The sequence below is a fragment of the Podarcis liolepis genome, assembly GCF_965112155.1.
Source record: "Podarcis liolepis genome assembly, chromosome: 3".
Classification (NCBI taxonomy): domain Eukaryota; kingdom Metazoa; phylum Chordata; class Lepidosauria; order Squamata; family Lacertidae; genus Podarcis; species Podarcis liolepis.
The window spans coordinates 64,182,236-64,204,306 of NC_139557.1; the positions used below are offsets into that span (position 1 = coordinate 64,182,236).

Sequence of the window (22,071 nt, forward strand, 5' to 3'; positions counted from 1 at the left end):
CCTCCCCCACCCCACAACTGCAGGCTCACTGTGCCTGTGCCTGCAGTCCAAATTGTTTTGTGATTGTCAAAAGCATTTGCACTGGAGACTTGGATAAGGCTCCTGAGACTTATTGGTGTGAGTGAGAGACTCTGGCTCTGCCAGATGCTGGTGGCACGTGCCATCATTGTCACAGGTTTAAGAAGCAGCAGTGGAGTGGGAGAACAAAGGCCGGTTATGCAAATCTACATCTTGCATTGTAAGGTTTGAAAGTGTTGGAGTCGAAGCTTAGTTTTTATCTCCAGATCTTCTCGGGATAATTTAATGCAATGTTATGAATTGTAATTATGCCATCATTTTACATCTACCCATGATGAAAAGCGAGAGAAACAAGTTCTATACAAAGGAAAGAATCTAAGATATAACAAAAATGTATCTACCATTTCAGCATCTAAATGTGTACTGTTATAAGACATCTCCTTAGGCTCTAGTATTGATTCTCATTTCTCCTATAGAGTGTTGCCCATTTAAGCACATTATCAGATACTTAAAGAATAATTTATAAAGGCTTGAAGAGCATTTACTTTGTGCAGAGAGGCTAATAACATCATTAAGATGGGGAAATGTGTCAGAATGTAATAAATGCAAGTGCACAATGCAAGTCTTAATGCCTATTAGAATGAAAGCCAAACAGATTTCTATAACAATTTGACCCCCCCCCCCGCAAGTATAAAGCTCAACCAGTGCTTAATTAGCATTCCCGATTGCAGCTATGGTGAATCAATTAGGCAATTAAGCTCAGAGCTATCTCTAATATCACTCACATTTATATTAACAATAAAAATCCTATGTGTTGATGGAAGAAGACAGAAATAAATGGCTAGCTGACTAATAGCAAATGAAAGGGAGCAAAATACATGCTAAAGGAAAGGCATGATAATTAAGTGTCCTCAGGTGTCAACGTCTTTATTATTTATGGATTTATCTAGGATACTTTAGATTTCTCTCACTTCTTACTTAAATGGTTTTTATTTCTGCTTTGTGTAAAAAATCCACCATTTTACATATTTTTGATATTATTAGACTGGACCAGACTGTTCTTCTGTTTGATATTTTCATTGTCATTATTATTCTTATACACTTTCCTCATGGACGTTGACTTACAGAAACACTAAGACACTAAAACCAAGTATAACAATGAAAACCTAAGGGCACAATTGTGCAGATAAAAGACAGGTCTTACAGTTCCTGCTCCACTGAAAGAGGCCACAGGCACAACAGAAAAGAACCTCAGGTGATGATCTCAGGGTTCAGGTTGGTTCATGTGGTGAGAGGTTGTCCTTGAAGTTTTGGAGTCCTTAGCCATACAAGGCTTTGTAAATCAAATCCAGCCCTTTTTAATTGAGAAACTTATCGGTAGTCAGTGCAGTAATGCCAGAATTGGTTTTCATGTTAGGGCCTAGTTAGTGTTATATGTCCTGGTCAAGAATCTGGCTTTTAAATTCTGCACCAGCTGCAGTCTCCAAACTATCTTCAAAGGTAGCCCCACCTATAATGCATTGCATTTAAACTTTAGCAATCTCCTCAGCACACAAGTATGTAACCAACTGCCTCCTGATACCACTCTTCAGCCATCCATATTTACAATGAAGGATGAGCACCATATATTTCTCTTTTAAACCTGGTAGAAGCCAGCAGAGATGTGCATATCCCTCTAACTCACATTTGCTTCACAGTTTTGCTCAAGACTCCAGTCAGGGGCAGCCCAAAGGCCAGATATTACTCCTAAACATGCACAAAAGCCAGGACTCTGTCATTGCTTTCAACCAATTCTCCACATGTTGTTACCAGGCAGAACTGAATTAGCAAAAGCAATTCAGCAGTTGCTACCAGTGGCAAAGTGGAACAAGGCACTTTGAAGCAGCATCTGGCACCGAAAGAACATAAGAGTCCTGTTGGATCAGGACAAGAACCCATCTCGTTCAGCCCTTCTCCCCTGGGGGTGCAGTTGAAGGGAAGCTTTGCCCTCTTCAGCAAAACACATAGTCATAGAGATAGGTGGTGTAGATAACCAGGCAGAAAGGCCATGGTGGAAAATCATGTCCATGCACAGCTTTCTAAAACTGTGCTTCAGATGGCCATCACAAAAGGTCTAGCACTGGGATCCAGGGTTTTAATGGAAGTAGAACAAGATTGCTCAGGAAGCTAAGAGGCAGCCTGTGCAGCTACTACCTCCCCTGCCAGATTTGCAGCCACATGTGAAGTGCATTATGGTAGTTGATCTCAGATATTACAAAAGCATGAACCAAGATCTTCCCTATCCAAGTGTATATTACATAACATGCAAGGATAAATTAATGCAGAATTCCTTCCTAATGCGCTATTGGTGAGGGAGAGCTAAAAAAATAAATACAAATGAAATACTGTTGTGTGAGTCAGCCCAAAGCAAGGAATCCTGTCATTGCCATAATATTTCCTTGACTATAAAGTATCTGTCCAACAAGTGACAAAACATTTCTCCTGGGCCATTATGACCATTGGGAAAACATTAGGTTTATGACTGAAATAATTAAAGGAACATTAATCCTGCAACAGGGACACAGTTCTGAGACCGGCGGGGGGGGGGGTGATGCTTCACAGAAAAAGCCAGATTGGAACACTGTGATTTTTTAAAACTTCACTATTTTATGGACAATAAAGTAAAGTCATAAGAACTTTAGCAGAGTATATTTCATTTTAAATCTCTGGTCTTCAAATGCTGGCAAATTTCTTGCAATATAACTGATTTGCCAATATTCACTGGCGATTGAACATGGAGACTTGCTGACTGTTCCATGAATCAATTAAAGCATGCAAAGGAAACCATTGATTCAAGGCTTTCATTGATTTAATACTTCAGTTCAAAACCTATAGAACAGCCACTGAGAGAAAACCAATATAATGAAGAATTTTACAAGCCAGCAGGAGATCATGAGGTAATTCATTGTTCAATTCATTGTTGAAAACAGCCCATTATAAGGACAATGACTTAACATATGTACTTACCACACTGAAACCTACAGTTTTTGGGTGGGAGGGTGTTTCTCCTAGGAATGGGTGATTATCTAAAAATTAAGTGAGTCCCTCAAGCACTGTCTATAAATTGTGCAAGCCCCCTTAAGAAGATTTTTGAAGCATTCAACTGTATTTCCCAGAGATGCAATGGCTGTCCACACCTCCCTTTTTCCACTTTCCAGAGGAGAGGAATAGAACCTTACCTTGGGAAAGGAGATGTGCAGGTGCCAAACTGCTGTGGCAAAATATGGGAGAGGCCCATCCACCTGTAACTGGTGGACTGAGTGTCTTTTGCCACAGGAGACCATGGCACTGGACATCATCATTCCCGATAGAAAAAAATGCCCTCAGAATAACATTTCTTGATAGAGGACAAGACCACTGAGTCTCTCCTGTCTTAACTGAAAACACAGAGCCCATTGGCAAGCACCTTGAGGCATCAGAGTAGTGAAGTAATATCCATATCAACCTCTGATTTACCCAAGGGCCCACGGACTCCAAAGAGTCACCAGGTAGGTGACTGATGGTGCTGACAGAACCTCTTCTGCACACCTTTCAGGTGTGTGAGTGGTGAGAAGCAAAGACCACTTACAGCACTGGTGTGATGTTTGGATCAGGATACTGCAAGCCACTAACTGGGAGGAATGGTGGTACCTAATAGTCTACACTTTGGTAACAAGTATAGTCATGCTGAGCTTTCTGAAGAGCACTTAAACCAATTAAGAATGTTGCACGTCAGATATTGCAATCACTGAAGCTGTGATCCACAGTTCTGCCCTTCTGCCGTCATGTGTCTTTAGTGCAGGGTTATAGCAACCATGAGCGGTACACAATGTGGTCCAGTGAAATTTGCTGTAACTTGCAGTTGTTGGCCTGGACAACATCAAGAAGGTGATGTTATCACATATTTGAATAGAAGATGCAGTCAGAGCATCATTTGCCTTTTTATTATTTTATTTTATTTTATTCTGTATTCACTGCAAAAGATGTTCCAACTGCTGGGAAGAAAAGTTGTGGCATAATTTTAAAAGAAAAACATCTCTGAACACTTCCATTGTTCTAACTAGGTCAGTCTGACAGTTTGTGGCAGGACATAGAAGCTGAGATTATGTCTAAAGTGGCCCCATCTTCAGAGGTCAAGATGATGGTGACAGGGGAGAAAGACTTTTCCATGGTGCTAATACGGAATACCACCTTGGTGAGGTTTGCTTAATGTTTGTTTTAATAGCTTCTAGGTGCTAAGTTAAAACTATTTACCCAAGCATTAGCTACCCAATGCTTATTGTGTTCTAATAGTTTTTACTTTTGTTTATTGTAGTCAACATCTGGTTGTTTATATTGATTTATTGCAAATCTGGTTTTTCCCCCAATAAAGGAAAGACACCTAGAAGAATTTTAGCAGAAAGCTGTGATACACATGTTTTCAATAAATAGGTAGGTAAATCAGGCATTATGTAGACCTCTGCCCTATTTAGGGCACAGCTGGCTGCCCTCTTTGAGGCAAGATTTGTGTAAAGGAACATTTCATAGAATCTAGGGCACTTCATGAATCAACTGGAGAAAAGCTTATGGAATTCTTGCTAAAGACACTGAAGGAAAACAACATTGACATAAGGACTGCTGCAGCCAAGTCTATGATTATGTTGCTTACCTGAATGGACCAAAACAAAACAAAACAAAACAAAAAAAAGACTCCTTACACTGAGCGGACAAACTGCATTCATACCCTGTGGCAGGTCTTTGCCATGAAGCACAGTGCCTAGCAGACCAGCTGATGGACTTCAGGTTCTTGTAATCAATCATAGCGTGGTTGTTGTTGTTTAGTCATTTAGTCGTGTCCGACTCTTCGTGACCCCATGGACCACAGCACGCCAGGCACTCCTGTCTTCTACTGCCTCCTGCAGTTTGGTCAGACTCACGCTGGTAGCTTCAAGAACACTATCCAACCATCTCGTCCTCTGTCATCCCCTTCTCCTTGTGCCCTCCATCTTTCCCAACATCAGGGTCTTTTCCAGGGAGTCTTCTCTTCTCATGAGGTGGCCAAAGTATTGGAGTCTCAGCTTCAGAATCTGTACTTCCAGTGAGCACTCAGTGAGCATAGTGTGGTAGGACGTCCTATTCCATGTGAATATTGTAAGCAAGGCATACAACAGGCATTGCGACTGCTACTTCATGCATGGAGGAATGTGCATAGCGAAAGTGGTTTTCACAGCAAAAGATCTTGCAGAAGCCCTTGATGCTGATGCCGCTTTCAAGGACCCCACACCTAAGTGCTGCAAGAAGAGGCAATTGAATATGAAGGTCAGGTAGGAATTCCTCTCTTTTGACAAGCATCTTTTATTTTACAACGTCCATTACAGTGGTACCTCTGGTTACGTACTTAATTTGTTCCGGAGGTCCGTTCTTAACCTGAAACTGTTCTTAACCTGAAGCACCACTTTAGCTAATGGGGCCTCCTGCTGCCGCCGTGCCGCCGGAGCACGATTTCTGTTCTCATCCTGAAGCAAAGTTCTTAACCCGAGGTACTATTTCTGGGTTAGTGAAGTCTGTAACCTGAAGCGTATGTAACCTGAAGCGTATGTAACCCGAGGTACCACTGTAGTCTTATCTTCAAAAAAGAATATAGAAAAAATTATGAATTAAAAAAAAAGCATCCAGCTGACCTCTTACAGCTTACAACTTTATTTTAATACAATGGACCCTCAGGTTATGTTGCCTTCGGGTAACATAACTTTTGGGTTGCAAACGCGACAAAGACTCTCCTCCTGCAAAAGAGGGGAGGGGTTGTGGGCGGGAGCCGATCTCCGCCTCAAGCAGGGGGCGTCAGCCCCCTGCCTCTCACTCACCTGGCTGGCGCACCACACCCACGGGCAAGCACCCAACCAGGTGCCTTGGAAGGGGCGTGGACGGCAGCTTAACTTGCTGCGGTGCCAGCCACACGGCCCACTTTCGCCGTATGCTATCGCCTTTTTTGGCACCTTGAGGGTTGGTGCGGTGGTAGCCAAAGTTATTGCAAGTGGTTCAACGCGCGGCCTCCTCTTGGAGGACGTGCAGTTGTCCGAAGCTAGCATGACGGTGCGGATACGTCAATCCAAAACTGATCAGGCCAGTAGGGGTTCCCTTGTTAAACTTACAGCTTCAGCGCAGCAGGGCCCATGCTTGGTCAAAGACACCAGACGGTACCTTTACCTCAGACCGCCCGGTCCTGGCCCGCTCCTGGTCCATGAGGATGGGTCACGTTTGTTGAGGCATCAATTCACAAGGGTACTCCACAAAGCTATTTATGCCTGTGGTTTATCTTCTCAGGATTACGCAGCTCACTCATTCAGGATCGGCGCCGCCACAACAGCTGTGCACTTGGGCCTGCCGGCAGATAAGATTAAAGAAATGGGCCGATGGAAATCCGATGCTTATAAAGGCTACAGTCGTTAGCATCCGCTTCGCCGCATTACCCCTACTTACCCATCTTTCTCTCTCCTTTATCCTCAGTTGTCCTCAGAAAAAGTGTTTGGATCTGTGGCCACAATATAGTTCATTGGGCCCGCATACGGTCAGCAAGCTGCGGCCTCACCCCTAATCTCGGGTTGCCATCTGGAGTGCGAGTTTCCTGGTTTTCAAGGCGAGGCATGCTTTGGGAGGAGCTTATGCCAGTGTTTCCCAACCACTGTTCCGCGGCACACTAGTGTGCCGTGAGATGTTGCCTGGTGTGCCGCAGGAAAAATTTAAAAAAGGTTTTTTTAAAAAAAAAAGTCAAATTTTTGATTGGGGCGCCGTCACTAGATGACCCCTGGGGTTCCCTCCCTCCCTCCCGCTCTGCGCCTCCCTCCTCCTCCGGGGAGGCCCTTCCTGGCTCTCGGCCAAGGCTTGGCGGCTGCCACTCACTCACTCGCTCGCCCACCCGTCCCTCCATCCCTGCACCCGGCCTCTCCCCCTCCGTCCCCAGCACGGGGGCTGCCGGGATCCGTAGTCCCCTCACCCTTGGGCTCCGCGCCCGCGCGGGGTGCACGAACTACGTTTCCCAGCGTGGCCTGGCGGGCCGGGTGTTTTGTTTGAAGCGCTCTTCTCCCGGCCATGGAATGAGCGCAGCGGCGGCGGCCGGGTGGGCAGGGGCTCTTCCGCGCAGACCCCGCGCAGCCTGCCTGCGCCCCCGCGGAGATCGGGCGGCAGGATGGAGCCCGGGGATCCCCGCGGAGCGGCGGAGGCGGAGGCTGCCCCCCAGGTAGGGCTGCGTCGGGGGGGGGGTTATTTTTGCAATGCTGCATCCGCGCCGGAGGGGACGCATCGGACCGCGGGGAGAGCCCTTGGCGGGCGTGCAAGGCAATGCATGCGTGCAGGCGTTGCATGGAGTGCAGTGCAATGCAATGGCAACGCGGCGCCCTGCATGCATGCATGCAACTTCCACCGGCGCTCCGGACTTGGCAGGTGAGGGGGGTCCCCAGTGGGCAGCAGAGAGAGCCGGGAGGGCGAAGGGGAGCCGGGGGGGAGCAGCGCTGCTCCCCGAGCCGAGCCCGGGGGGAAACTTCGGCGTCGTTGCGCCGGGTGTTGGAAGCGGAGGCTGGCGGGGGCCCCTCACCTGCAAAACCTGGTCGCCTCTCATATATTTTGTGCATTGCATTCATCATCCGCTTTCTCCTGCAAGGAGCTCCCGGGGGCGCGCGTGGTTCTCCCCGTGTTATCCTCGCAACAACAGCCCTGCGAGGTGGGTCAGGCGAGTGGCCCAAGGGAGCACCCAGGGATTGTCCTGGCCAGGTGGGGTGATTTGAACCCTGCTCTCTGCCCGGTCTTCGTCCTCATTTAGCCCCCACATGTGCATGACTGTGCATGACTGAGGTTTCCCCCCCTCGTCTTGGCTATGGTGTGAGTCTGTGCTGTTAATTAATGGGGTTCTGCCTTCGGAGAAGATGAGCCAGCCCTCAAGGAGGTGATTATGTAATTTGCTAGCAATTCATGTCCCTCCTGGCGTGACGCTGCGCGCTGACGTCACGGGGCTGTAATGGTAGTGTGCCTCGAGATTTTTTTCATGAAACAAGTGTGCCTTTGCCCAAAAAAGGTTGGGAAACACTGGCTTATGCCATTGCTGAGAGGGAGAGTTGCTGCATTTGGCCCCCCTGACATCCTTATCCTTTAATTTGGGGAGAATGACCTTGTTAGCAGAAGAAGTGCGGACTTGTCGTGGAGCATAGAAAGAGATTTGGACGAGCCTGCTGCCTTGTGTCCCAGAACAACAGTGTTCTGGTCCTCCTTCCTGAAGAGAATTGTTTGGCGCGGTGCGCAGAATAGTATGGCCATAAAAAAAATAAATCCAGGAAACTCTTAAACTGTGAAATAGCCCGCTGGGTACGCTTTATGAATGGCCAAGTCATTTCTCATGACCGTATCCGGATTGGCGATCAGGCCTTGTACCGGAATGATGGGGTTATCTCTTGACTCCCTACTTTAGCATTCCAATCCCCTATAATGAGAAGAACATCCTTCTTTGGTGTCATTTCTATAAGGTGTGTAAGTCTTCATAGAATTGGTCAATTTCAGTTTCTTCAGCACCAGTGGTTGGTGCATAAACTTGGATTACAGTGATGTTAAAAGGTCTGCCTTGGATTCGTATCGAGATCATTCTATCATTTTTTAGATTGCATCCCAGTACAGCTTTTGCCACTCTTTTGTTGACTATGAGGGCCACTCCATTTCTTTTACGGGATTCTTGCCCACAGTAGTAGATGTGATGGTCAGCCGAACTGAATTCTCCCATTCCCGTCCATTTTAGTTCACTGATGCCCAGGATGTCAATATTTATTCTTGCCATCTCATTTTTGACCACATCCAACTTACCCAGGTTCATGGTTCTTACATTCCAGGTTCCTATGCAATATTTTTCTTTACAGCATTGGACTTTGCTTTCGCTTCCAGGCATATCCGCAACTGAGCGTCCTTTCGGCTTTGGGCCAGCCGCTTCATCAGCTCTGAATCTACTTGTACTTGTCCTCTGCTCTTCCTCAGTAGCATATTGGACGCCTTCCGACCTGAGGGGCTCATCTTCCAGCGTCATAACTTTTATATGCCTGTTGTCTTTGTCCATGGAGTTTTCTTGGCAGGGATACTGGAGTGGCTTGCCGGTTCCTGCTCCAGGTGGATCACGTTTTATCAAAACTCTCCACTATGACCTGTCCATCTTGGGTGGCCCTGCACGGCATAGCTCATAGCTTCTCTGAGTTATTCAAGCCCCTTCGCCACGGCAAGGCAGTGATCCATGAAGGGGAAACCCCACACATACATTAAGCAAACAGAAACATTGCCTCCTGACCTCACCCCCACTCACCTTCCCCCCTCCACCTCTTCCCCCCTTTTCTTCCTAATGTAACCCTAATGTCTCAACAAACCTATGGAAAATGTAACTTGAAAAAAGAGACATTGTGCATACCTTTGTAAACCAAGAAAACTTTAATTTTAAAAAATTTTAAAATTTTTTTTTACGGGGAAGGTCATGCAATCTTCATTGCTGTGTGAACACAAAATGGCAATTCTGTTTAAGATAAATACAGGCGTAGCAAAGCCTCAGAAACTAAAGGGATCCCCAGGAGGGGATGGAACCTAGACAAATATTGCGGATTGGTAAGTTTGTCCAATTGGTGTCCCGCCTTTCCACTCAAAGGTGACTCTGACATCACAGGGGCATCTGTGAGGTCACAGCTAGTAAAGAGAATATTGAAGTAGTCATCTTCATCAAGCACAGCAGTCCCAAAGTTCTTATGTTCTGACTGGGATCAGTTATTGCACGTTAGTATGACGAAAGTCAACTTGATCTGTTTCTCTCCCCGGCACTCGAAAAAGCTCACAGCCACTACCATCATCCTTGACATAGCAGAAGAAGTCATATAATTCATGCTTTGGATGTTCCTCACGTTCCTTTTTTGAGCATGCTAATCACTCCACACTGATTAAAATCAGTAACGCTTCCCACTCCGAAAAACAGAATACATCCTGTGCAGATTGAAATAGGCAATTGAAACAGTCAATTGACGATAAGGCAGTGTTAATTCAAGCCTCATTGCCCGAGTTATGTCATCATTGTCTACGGTTTTTGAACTATTTGATGTGCCTTCTGTTTAATCAATACCTGATGGAAAACCATAGTAAGTGTTTGTGAAGATTTCTTGGCTAAACTCCCATAAATCAGGGTAGATTAAATCTGAGGTTGCTTATGTCTAAGGTATTTATGAAACTTCACTGCTTGATCATGTGTGATTTCCACCCCCCCCATATAATTTCAAGCCATCTGTAAACTGTCGACACTCGCTTAGTTTTCTCATGCCAGCTCTATGAAATTTTAATCAAGGTGTGGTAAAAAAGAAACACACATGATTTCATGCTTAAGAAAAAGCAAAATGAATCTAGAATCACATCCACACCATACATGTAAAGCACATTCAATGAACGTGGCTTTACTCAAAGAATCCTGGGGATTGTAGTTTGTTAAGTGCACAGGAGAATTCTAGCTCCATGAAGGGTAAACTATGGTTCCCAATATTCTTTGGGGGACAAAGGACCGTAATTGATCTGCCTACTCCGTAGCTATGAAGTGATGCACCTATTTCACTATAGTCAGCCATGGTCTGAAGACAATTGATGCAACCACTCCTTTTGAAACTAAGCATGTCCAGGTCTGGTCAGTGTCTGGGTTGGAGACATGAAAGACTGTTTATGCTGCATTGAGTACCATAGTGGAATAAAATGGAACAGGCCATCTCTTCCTTACATTTTCATTTCCAAGGAATTCAAGGTGCTATACATGGTTCTTTCTCCTCCCCATTTTCTTTCCACAACAACCTGTGAGGCAGGCTAGGCTAAGCGACAGTGACTGGTGAGCTTCATGTCTGAATGGGAATTCAAACCTTGGTCTCCCAGGCCCCAGTCCTACACTCTATTTTTTTTAAATAAATGTTTATTGGATTTTCACAAATTGTAAGAACACACACAATACACAATACAAACATACACACACAAAAACAAGCATGTATAATTTTGAATCCTTTTTTTCTTAAAACTTACTTTGCCGACTTCCCCGTACCTCCCCTTTCTGCATCCCAATTCCCAAGTTTGTTTCAGCAAATCCTCCCCCCAGTCCTACACTCTAACCACTACACCACGTTAACTGAATGTATTCAAGTTACATGGGGAAAACTTTGGAGAGAGGATTTAAAATTTACAGTGTGTTATACGTTGAAAGAAAACTATATGAAGATGATGTACCGTTGGTATTTAACTCCCAGTAAGTTAGCGAAAATATACAGGACTCATTCAAATGTCTGTTGGAAATGTAATGGAAAAGAGGGCACCTTTGATCATATGTGGTGGAATTGTAAAAAGATAAAGGAATTCTGGGAAATGATATATAATGATTTTTTTCTTTAAAAAATATGTTTTGTTAAAAGACGAGAAGCCTTTCTCTTAGGAATTGTAGGTGCAGATATACTGAAGGAATGGAAGAGACTGTTCATGTACACTACTACAGCTGCAAGGATGCTGCTTGCCCAGAATTAGAAAGACAAGATGCCAACGAAGGCGGACTGGCAGATGAAATTGCTAGACTGACCGGGAAAATCAGAAATCAGGAAGATCAAAACTTCAATAGAGAATGGGAGAAATATAGATTGTATCTAAAAGAACACTGTAAGCCAGGCATAGGCAAACTCGGCCCTCCAGATGTTTTGGGACTACAATTCCCATCATCCCTGACCACTAGTCCTGTTAGCTAGGGATCAAGGGAGTTGTAGTCCAAAACATCTGGAGGGCCGAGTTTGGCTATGCCTGTTGTAAGCATTTGAACTCTTTGGCAGGCGTTCAATAATTCCTGCAATGTTACAAAGACTTTGGATACAATGGAGGACTGTAATTCGGATGATTTATAATATACAGTTGACAAAGGTATTTAAAGAATCCATGGAGGGGAGGAGGGGAGTCCCAAGATTCAGAAGAATCTTGTTTTCATTCTAATATTTTCAAGAATGTTAATTGTGTTATTGATTTTGTAAAACTAAATAATTTTTTTAAAATTTATTTTAAAAAAGAATTTACTCAAGTTGATATACTAATCCGGACTAGGTATTTTGTGATTGGAAAGCCTCCTTCCATTCATTGAGGAGACTGAGGTCTTTGGTGAAGAAAGTGGTGGGGAGCCTTCAATACCTTTTCGTCATCCCACTTTAAATCTAGATGTACCATTGTGTTCCCCTTTTAAATAGCAGTCTAAATAGCCTTCCTTCCAGGTCCTCTGTGCTTCAATAGGGCCTCAGAGGGAGGCTTATAATCGCAGCAGCTTATAAGTGTTGCTTCTCTCTTGCAAGGTTATCCAGGTTACAGAGGTTTCAAAAGTGGCTTGATGCCAATAGTTCTTCCTGGACGTCATATGAATCTGGAATACCATCCAAAGGCAAGAAATAGAAACTGTTGTGTGTATCAATTTCTCATCCATTCAGTCCTGCTTAAAAGTCATCAAAGATAGTCCTTGTTTGCTCTTGCTTGCTTATCCAATGTAGTGAGAATCAGAATGTGACTTTGAAATAAAACTGCCTGTCTACATTTCTGACAGTGGTCACCTAGGCCATTGAAGCTAAACATTGTTTCAAGGAAAAGTAACAGAAACTTGGTGTTTCTGACATTCTGGACACAATAATTGAGGTCATGGCATCAACATCGTTAAGGCAGATGGTTGAAACACATTCTTATTCTTATTTTGGACAGTCAAAATATTGCCTCTGGGCCAAAGTGATAACAGCCAAAGTGCAATGAAAAGCAAACTAGTTTGAGATCATAAGAATGGGATGGGAAGGGCAGCATAGAGACACAATACTGCTGCTCCTTGAACACAGTTTGCCCCTTCAAACAAGTACAGTGGTACCTCGGGTTAAGAACTTAATTCGTTCCAGAGGTCTGTTCTTAACTTGAAACTGTTCTTAACCTGAAGCACCACTTTAGCTAATGGGGCCTCCTGCTGCTGCCGTGCTGCCGCCACTTGATTTCTGTTCTCATCCTGAAGCAAAGTTCTTAACCTGAGGTACCATTTCTGGGTTAGCGGAGTCTGTAACCTGAAGTGTATGTAACCCGAGGTACCACTGTAATGCTCTTATAGCTTATAGCTCTTGACAGAATGAGTGTTCACAAGTTACATTCAATGAGTCCCCAATCTATGCACCTATGGAAAGCAGCAATTGAACTGTGCACTCGTACAGCTGTTCGCACGCAACATTCAACAAGTGTACAGTCTGTGTATCTGTGTGTGCAACAGATGAGCTATACTAATCAACAAGTGCACATTACTTCACACAAGCACTTGAACATGGCTAGAAGCAGCTTATACCTGTGTTCTGTATATAGTGTGAATAAACCTAAAGGAATTGGATTAGCCCAGTTTCATCAAGCTTCTTCAACTCCCCCATTGGTTTATAAATGGAAGTTCTAGAAAATAAGGTAGCTATGGGTCTGCCCTGAATTTTAACATTACCTTCTGCATTGTAATTTGAAGCATCCTCTTTTCTTTTACCCAATCCGACCTCAGTCCAGCAAATGGTACCAAAGCGTGTTCTCACTTGCAGAGAGCACGTGTTGCGGTTGGGGAACAGGCCACTGCTTCATGACTAGGCAAATTTGGTGGAACCCGAACCCTTAAAGGGTTAATTGGGTTGCTGGGGATTTTTGAGTGTTGCTAATTCGGAGGAGGAGTCAGAGTATATAAATATAGGGCCAAGACGATGGGCCGTCCTCTTGGCCGTTTTGCATCGGATCAAGGAGCAGCTACGTTCGAGACGGTTGTATTGAGCCTTCGCTACCTCCCCTCCCCCCTTTGTCTGGGTCATTTTCATTTTGCGTTTATTCGCCTTCTTTCTGTTAAAGTGCTTTCTCCTTGATCCTAGCTACCCGTCCTTTCCATCCCTACGGGGGAGGCTTTGCCTTCGGGTTGCTGCGGCCTAGGCCGCGGCGGAGCGCGGCCTTTCGGGCGCTCCCGCTGAGTGCGGCCGGCCCCTTACTGCCGATTCCCCCCCCACCTTCTGTTTGCCGCGACCTCCGCTGCTGCGGAGCGCGGCTAGGGGCTTCTCCCTCACCGTTTCCCCCCCTCCTCACCTTTGCTTGCCCGAGGCCTCCGCTGCCTCCCCCCCCTGTTTCCTCGTTGGCCGCGCCGCTTCGGAGCGCGGCCAAGACTACCTTCCTCCCCCCACCTCCGCCTGGGCCGCTGCCTCCGCTGTTGCGGGGCGCAGCCGGGCGCTCCCCTCCTTGCTTCTTGCCGCGGCCTCCGCTGCTGCGGAGCGCGGCCAGGGCCTCCTCCCCCCCCTCTTTTTCTCGGGCCGCAGCCTCCGCCGTCGCGGAGTGCGGCCTGGGCGCTTCCTGGTCCCGTCGCGGCCTCCGCTGTTGCGGAGCGCGGCCGGGACGCTCTCCCTTCCCACCTCCACCCTCCTCCGCCTCCGCTGGGCCGCGGCCTCCGCGGTTGCGGGGCGCGGCCGGACGCTTCCCTCCCCGGTGCTCGCCGCGGCTCCGCGGTCACGGAGCGCGGCTAGGGCCTTTTTTCCCTCCCGCCCCCCCACCCTTTGGTCGGGCCGCGGCCTCCGCCGTCGCGGAGCGCGGCCTGGGCGCTTCTTGGCCCGCTGCGACCTCCGCTGTTGCGGAGCGCGGCGGGGCCTTTGATCTAGCACCCGGGGGTCGGAAGCGCGGCCTCCGTGGACGCGGAGCGCGGCTGGGCCCCCCCCACCTTCCCACCCCCCACCCCCCTCAGTAGGCAACCGGCTTACCTTTAGGCCGGCCGTCGGGGGGGGCTTTCCCGGCGGGGGTGCGTGCGGCGGCTCTAGGCGTCGAGCCTACTGCTGGTTGCCTGGTCCTCGCCTGCCTGGGAGGGGAGAGGAATTGTAAACAAGACCTTCACGGACACGTGGAGTGTCTTTGAGCTCAGCTATTGCTGGCCCTCTAGTGGCTGCTGTGAGCCAGTGCAGCTGCTTGCCCACGAGCTCCCCCGGTGGACAAGCCTGTATTGCAGCCTCATTGCTTACAGTGGCTGGGCCGAATTGGCGCCACCTGCTGGTTGGCCTGAGTATTGCAGCTACAATTTTTATTTTTGAGGCAATTTAATAAGGTTTAATTTTCTTGATTTTATTTGAGGGGCCTTCTGATTTGCCAGCAGCCTATTCAAAGAGCTGCTTCGGCTGCGTAGGCCCGCGCTGTCTGTCTGCCTCTGTAGTCCAGCCTGTGGAGGCGTATTGAATTTACAGCATATAGTTGGGGATTAATTGGGTTTGCGCATTAGTGCCTTCCGGACAATTATTGCTTAACTGTTTGTCATCGAGGTGTTCCTTGGGGTACACAAATAACGTCGCTTCGCTAGGAGGGTTTTTTCCGGACGGCTTCCTCCAATACCATCGCAAGGGTAGCATTCCTTAATATTGGTGCTATTGGGGTAGTACGTAACTTTTCTCTGTTTCTGATCGAGCAGGTATGGCTCCAAAGAAGGCCTCAGCCCGCCCCGGCATGTCTGCAACCGCAAAACGGCCTATTAGGGGCCCGTCTCAGGTGCTTCGCTCACCTGCTTCCAGTCAGCCAGTGGGTCGGATGCAGTCCTTGGTGGCCAGCATGGCTGGAGATCCAGCAGCCTTGTCTCGCTTTGCGGCTCAGATGGACGGTTTTCTACAACAATGTTCCAGTCAGCCGTCCACGTCTGCAGGGCCGCCTCCCCCAATGGGGGCATCGTCGCCAATTGTATCGTCTTCTAGTGAGGATGGGAGAGAGGGATTGTCGGCTGCAGGAGTGGACAACGATCCCACGTTAACCCAGCCCCATTACTTACCTGCTGTCCGGGGTCGGACGCGGAGGTCGCGTCTATCCTCCCGGAGGGCCTCTGGAAGAGGGCCCCCCTCGGCGCCTTCCACCAGCCAGGGGGGGAACATCCTGCCCCCGGCGGAGGCGCCGTCTGTTTCAGGCCGCTCACGTGTCGTTTCCTCCTCGCCAGCCCCAGGTCCTTCTCGGCCGGACGGTGATTCTGAATCTTCTCTCGAGGACAGCTTACCAGTCCCAGCCAGGAAGTCCACGGGCGGAAAGCGTCGCCGCAAGAGATCTTCCCGAAAGCGTGCAAAACGTAGGAAGGATGACTCTTCTACCTCCTATACCGGTACGTCATCTTCTAGTTCCGACGATGAGGTGGGTAGTTCACTGGAGCTGTATTGGGGTTTTGGAGAGACGGCCTCAGGGCTCCCTAGGTGGGCTTGGGAGCGCAGATCCAATTCTCATCGGGCCAGATATGGTGCTGTTCAAGAGTGTAGAGACGGGGTTTTGATACCCGACGTCAAGGTCTCTACCAATTCTGCTAGAGATGTCATCCCAGGTTTGCACTTGCCTTCAAAATTACGGTCGAGAATATTGAACGGCCGTTATGTAGATATGTTTAAGCTGGCTCCTCCTTCGGAGGACCAGGAGAAGGGTAGTTCTGCCAAAAAACGCCAGGGCGCTTCCACTGCGGACAGAACTTTTGAGCTTTGGCTTGATTGTTTTCAGGTTTTTTGCCGGTGTGGTTATGGCAGCTTACCCTCGGAGATCTCTCCATTTAATGGTTTACCAGTCTATTGTTCGGGCTGCATTCACCAGAGCTGGTGAGAAAGCCGCGATAAAATATGATGAGAACTTTAGGCGACGAGCGGCCAAGATCCCCTCTGCCCGTTGGGATCGTAAAGATCTTGACGTGTGGACCACCTATGTGGCCCCACTTATCGAGAAGAAGCTACCGGAGCAACAGAGGGCTAAGCTAGGGGCTCCGAGAGCCGGCCGTCGCCTTTTTTGCTGGGACTTCAACAAGGGCTCTTGTCAGCGTCCAGGTTGCAAATTCGCACACATGTGTGAGAGGTGCAATGGCTTACACCCCGCTTCCTCTTGTTATGCGGGTCGGCGGCCCTTTCGTGGTGGAAAAGGGGGTCCTCAGCAGACCCCTAAGCCCACACCTCCCTCCGCAGCCTCAGGAGCGGGAAAATAGCATGCTTACCTCGTTAGCCTATACTCCTGTCCGCCTGCAGGGGTTACAGTCCTGGTTGCAATCTTACCCTAATAGGGAAGTGGCTTGTTATTTGAATGACGGTTTTTCATTTGGTTTCCGGATTCCGGTAGCTGGGAATCCCGTAGCGCGGAATCCTGCGAACCAAAAATCAGTTCGCGAGTTACCTCAGGTAGCCCGCAAAAAGATAGCAAAGGAAGTGGCCTTGCAACGCATGGCTGGACCTTTTGACACCCCCCCTTTTCATAATTTGCATGTATCCCCTCTGGGTATCGTGCCGAAGAAAGCGCCGGGTGAATTTCGTTTGATTCATAATTTGTCACATCCCCTGGGCACCTCAGTCAATGATGTGATTCCTCCGGAGCTATGCTCCGTGAAGTATGCATCACTTGATCAAGCGATCAAGATGATTCGGAAATTTGGTCATGCTGCCTTGTTGGCGAAATGCGACATTGAGTCGGCATTTCGTTTGTTGCCAATTCACCCGAAGGATTTTTGGTTGTTAGGTTTTCAGTTTGAAGGCAAGTATTATTTTGACAAGGCCATGCCTATGGGATGTTCGATTGCTTGCGCTGCCTTCGAATCTTTTAGTACCTTTTTGGAGTGGGCCCTCAAGGAAAAAACTGGTTTGGGCGGAGTCACTCATTATTTGGATGATTTTTTATTGGCCTCGGCGTGCGATACTGGGGAGTGCGCGGCACTCCTCCAGGCTTTCGCCGACCTCACTCAGGAGCTGGGGGTTCCTTTGGCCGCAGACAAGACCGAGGGGCCCTCAACTCGGCTTACTTACCTGGGTATCCTTCTGGACACTGTCTCTCAGACCTCCAGCTTGCCAAGAGACAAGCTGGTAGCTTTGAGGAAGGTGATAGAGGAATTACTCCCGTTGAGGAAGGTGTCTCTTAGGCAGCTACAATCGCTGTTGGGACACTTGAATTTCGCCTGTAAAGTAGTGGCGCCTGGGCGCCCTTTTTGTTCTCGTCTGGCTAGGCTCACGGCAGGGCTGAAGGCCCCGCATCATAGGGTGCGCCTTTCTAAGGAGGTAAAAACCGACCTGTCTATTTGGTTGGAATTCCTTACAGATTTCAATGGTGTGTCGTTATGGCAAGATACTTTGAATTTGCATAACGACTTCCAGGTGCAGTCAGACGCTGCTGGGTCGCTAGGTTTTGGGCTGTATTGGAAGGGCCGTTGGTGTGCAAAACGTTGGCCAACGGAATGGCTGGGAGGAGACATTACGCGGGACCTAACTTTTCTCGAGTTTTTTCCCATTGCAGTGGCAGTGCATTTGTGGGTCGAGGAGTTCAGGAACCGTCGTGTCTGCTTCTGGACCGATAATCAGGCCGTGGTGGCAGTGTTGGCCAAGCTGTCGTCACGCTCCCCCCGGGTGTCGGCCTTATTGCGAGTTTTTGTATTACATTGCTTACGTTATAATATAGTTTTTTCAGCTCGTTTTGTCCCGGGGGTGTCTAACGAAATTGCTGATGCTCTGTCCCGTTTTCAGATGGAGCGGTTCAGACTCCTGGTTCCAGAAGCTCGGATACGTCCGGAATATTTCCCGGATCATCTTTGGAACCTTGGCAGCAATTAGTTTTACAGGGAGTAGCGGCATCGGTCTCCCCTTCTACCCTAAGATCATACACAAAAGCTTGGGATGATTTTATAGCATTTTTGCGGCAGTCTGCCGGCGATGTAAGAGGGCTTCCGCCCACATCGTCTCAGGTGCTACAATATTTAGCACAGCTATTTCAGATGGGTAGGGCATCTAGGACAATCAGGGTGCAAGCTGCCGCTATAGCATTTTTCTGTAAGGTATTTTTTGATAAGGATCCTTGTTCGAAATTCATTGTTCGCAAAGCCTTAGAAGGTTGGAGTAGAATCTGCCCTTCCCGGCCTGCAAATAGGCATCCCATAACCTTTGACATGCTGTGCAGAATGCGCAAGAAGCTGCGGGTGGTGTGTTGGTCCGGGTATGAGGCTCGCCTGTTCACGGCTGCCTTTTCGATCGCCTTTTTTGGAGCCCTAAGAGTGGGGGAAATAGTGGTCGAAAATCAGGGGACTGAGTGTCCTCGGGGCCTTTTGCTACAGGATGTGCAGTTGTCTCCTGTGGAACTTCGAGTCACAATTAGACGTTCTAAGACAGATCAGAAGGGCAAGGGTGCCCTCATTCGTCTCCCGGCTACGGGGGAATCGGGCCCTTGCCCTGTGAAAGATGTCAGGAGGTACCTGGCTTTGCGCTCCCATGGAGATGGGCCATTGTTTAGGCATGAGGATGGGTCGCCCCTTTCTAGGCAGCAATTTGCGAAGGTGATGCGAAAGGCGATTCTGGCGGGTGGCGGCGTAGCAACTGACTTTGCCCCCCACTCATTCAGGATTGGGGCTGCCACGACGGCGGCACATTGGGGATTGTCAGCAGCCAGAATAAAGGATTTGGGCCGCTGGAAATCGGATGTGTTTAAGCGTTATGTTCGTTAGCTCAGTTTTTTACATTATATTGTCTATTCATCTCAGGTTCCGCGGCTGTCCGCATCTGGATGGTGGGACACAGCATCATCCACTGGGCTTGTGTTGCAGCACGGCAGTCGGGAATGGGTCCAGGTCTCGGCCTCCCTCGGCATGTTCAGCTTTCCTGGTTGTCCAGAAGGGGAATGCGTTGGTCGGAGCTCCTGCCTATGATTCGGAGGCAGTTGCTGGTGGAAGAACCTCCATCAGCCATTGTGGTGCAGTTGGGTGAGAACGACCTGGTTTTTTCGGACTGTTTTTCCCTGCGTGCTGCAATTTTGGCGGACTTAGAGGAGCTGCGGGCAATGGTGCCGTCAGCTAAATTATTTTGGTCCAGATGGCTACAGCGGCGTGCTTGGCGAGGCAGTCGTTGCCCAGCCGCCACGGAGAGAGCCAGACGACGTATTAACTCTGCAGTGTCTCTAAGAATCGTGGAGATGGGCGGAGATGTGATTTTTCATCCTGAGATTTCTTCTCAGGAGCCATCCTTTTTTCGAGATGATGGCGTGCACCTTTCTGCTTCTGGTAATGAGGCATGGATAGGTGCGGTGGTGTCCAAGCTGAGGTCTTGGCTGGGTCTGTGAGTGGTTTGGCGGTGAGCTGTGTGCTCCATGGCGGTTAGGCATTGGTTAAATTGGTTCTTGGAGGGATAAGTGCCTATCCCTCCAAATGATGCGGAAAGGGAATTCCGTTAAAGGAATCCAGGGGCTTGCCATTCTTTCGTCCTGTCCGTGGAGCCGGGCTTGGGCCGTGCAAGCCCCACCGGAACATGAGGGTGAGAAGTGTTGGATTGATTCCCAGCCTCATTTCTCACCCAATACTTGTTTCCCACGCTGGCTTCCGGTGGAGTCCGGAAGTGCCAGCACTGTCCTGTGGGGGCAAGGACAGATAGTCACCAATGCCTAAGCAACCACTCACATTTTTGTATTTGAATAAAGTTGTGGCCAAAATTATGCCAAAAACCTTAAACAAAAAATTGGTGTGAAGTGTGAATTTTTTGGGGGGTGGCACTGTGGAACTCAACACGCAAAGCGTGTTCTCACTTGCAGAGAGCACGTGTTGCGGTTGGGGAACAGGCCACTGCTTCATGACTAGGCAAATTTGGTGGAACCCGAACCCTTAAAGGGTTAATTGGGTTGCTGGGGATTTTTGAGTGTTGCTAATTCGGAGGAGGAGTCAGAGTATATAAATATAGGGCCAAGACGATGGGCCGTCCTCTTGGCCGTTTTGCATCGGATCACCCGCCCTCCCTCCCTTTTATAGGGTGGTCTCTGGTTTATTGACCTTGCTATGCCTGTCTAGGGGTCGTTCGCCTTTGAGCGGGGGCCTGGTAGGAATTTTGCCATTTGGCTGATTGGCTGTGCCACTTGGTTTTTGCCTACCATGTAGCAAATCGTCACAACTTGTAAGGTTGGCGGTTAGGCATTGGTTAAATTGGTTCTTGGAGGGATAAGTGCCTATCCCTCCAAATGATGCGGAAAGGGAATTCCGTTAAAGGAATCCAGGGGCTTGCCATTCTTTCGTCCTGTCCGTGGAGCCGGGCTTGGGCCGTGCAAGCCCCACCGGAACATGAGGGTGAGAAGTGTTGGATTGATTCCCAGCCTCATTTCTCACCCAATACTTGTTTCCCACGCTGGCTTCCGGTGGAGTCCGGAAGTGCCAGCACTGTCCTGTGGGGGCAAGGACAGATAGTCACCAATGCCTAAGCAACCACTCACATTTTTGTATTTGAATAAAGTTGTGGCCAAAATTATGCCAAAAACCTTAAACAAAAAATTGGTGTGAAGTGTGAATTTTTTGGGGGGTGGCACTGTGGAACTCAACACGCAAAAATACATAAATACTTCCTGGTCTTGGACACATCTGGAATCCCACTTGTTGGGTGAAGAGACTGGTGGCAGAAGAAGACAGATAGAGAAAGTGAGAGGGTCAGAGAAAGTGTGTAACCTTGTTTCTCAGTTTTCAGGGGATTTAAAATATGGAAGAAAAATTCAAGCTGCCTCTGTCACCCCAATAGGAAAAAAACACCACCAGCCTTATTTAAAGCAAAGTGTCCTCTTTTGCCAGAAGAGTTAATGTGAGCCATGGGTCTCAGCTCAGCCCTTTGCCATCTCAGCAAGCTCATCCTGTGTAAATACGGTGATCTCAGTAAATAAATACTGAAGCACAGCTGGCATTGGCAAGATATCACAGCTAGGTTGCTGCAGGTCTCCTTTTGCCAGTGGGCGTTGCTAATTATTCTCAGAACAGAGGTACAGGCATATGCATGAAGTGAATGCTGGGGAAAGTCATCAGAGATTGTGCTCTTTAAACAAAAAACCTGTTTACTTGTATTCGGGCAAGGGCATCCAAAGCATGAAAGCAGCAGCTTCATGCAGTTCAGGAATGTCCTTACCAAAAAGGACATAACAAATCTCTGATTATAATTCACATGGCTTGTTTGCAGGTGCAAGGGGACCCAATGCAGTGATTCTCTGAAAAACATTAAGCAGGTGTGTTTGACTAAATACATATAAGCTAGAGAA

The 22,071-nt window shown here is 48.1% G+C and overlaps 2 protein-coding genes across 2 annotated transcripts in view; one reads left to right on the forward strand and one right to left on the reverse strand.

The window, feature by feature from the left end:
• The window catches only part of LOC310703734 (craniofacial development protein 2-like), a 609,970-nt gene that overhangs the window by 136,955 nt on the left and 450,944 nt on the right, over window positions 1–22,071 (reverse strand). The gene's annotated exons all lie outside the window — the stretch shown is intronic.
• On the forward strand, window positions 11,508–20,685 carry LOC310702424 (uncharacterized protein; the record flags this gene model as incomplete). The annotated part of the gene is made up of 3 exons (XM_083493901.1): window positions 11,508–11,697; window positions 15,503–16,174; window positions 19,556–20,685. The coding sequence occupies 3 exons, from the start codon at window positions 11,508–11,510 to the stop codon at window positions 20,128–20,130; spliced, it is 1,437 nt and encodes a 478-aa protein (XP_083350027.1). The 3' UTR covers window positions 20,131–20,685.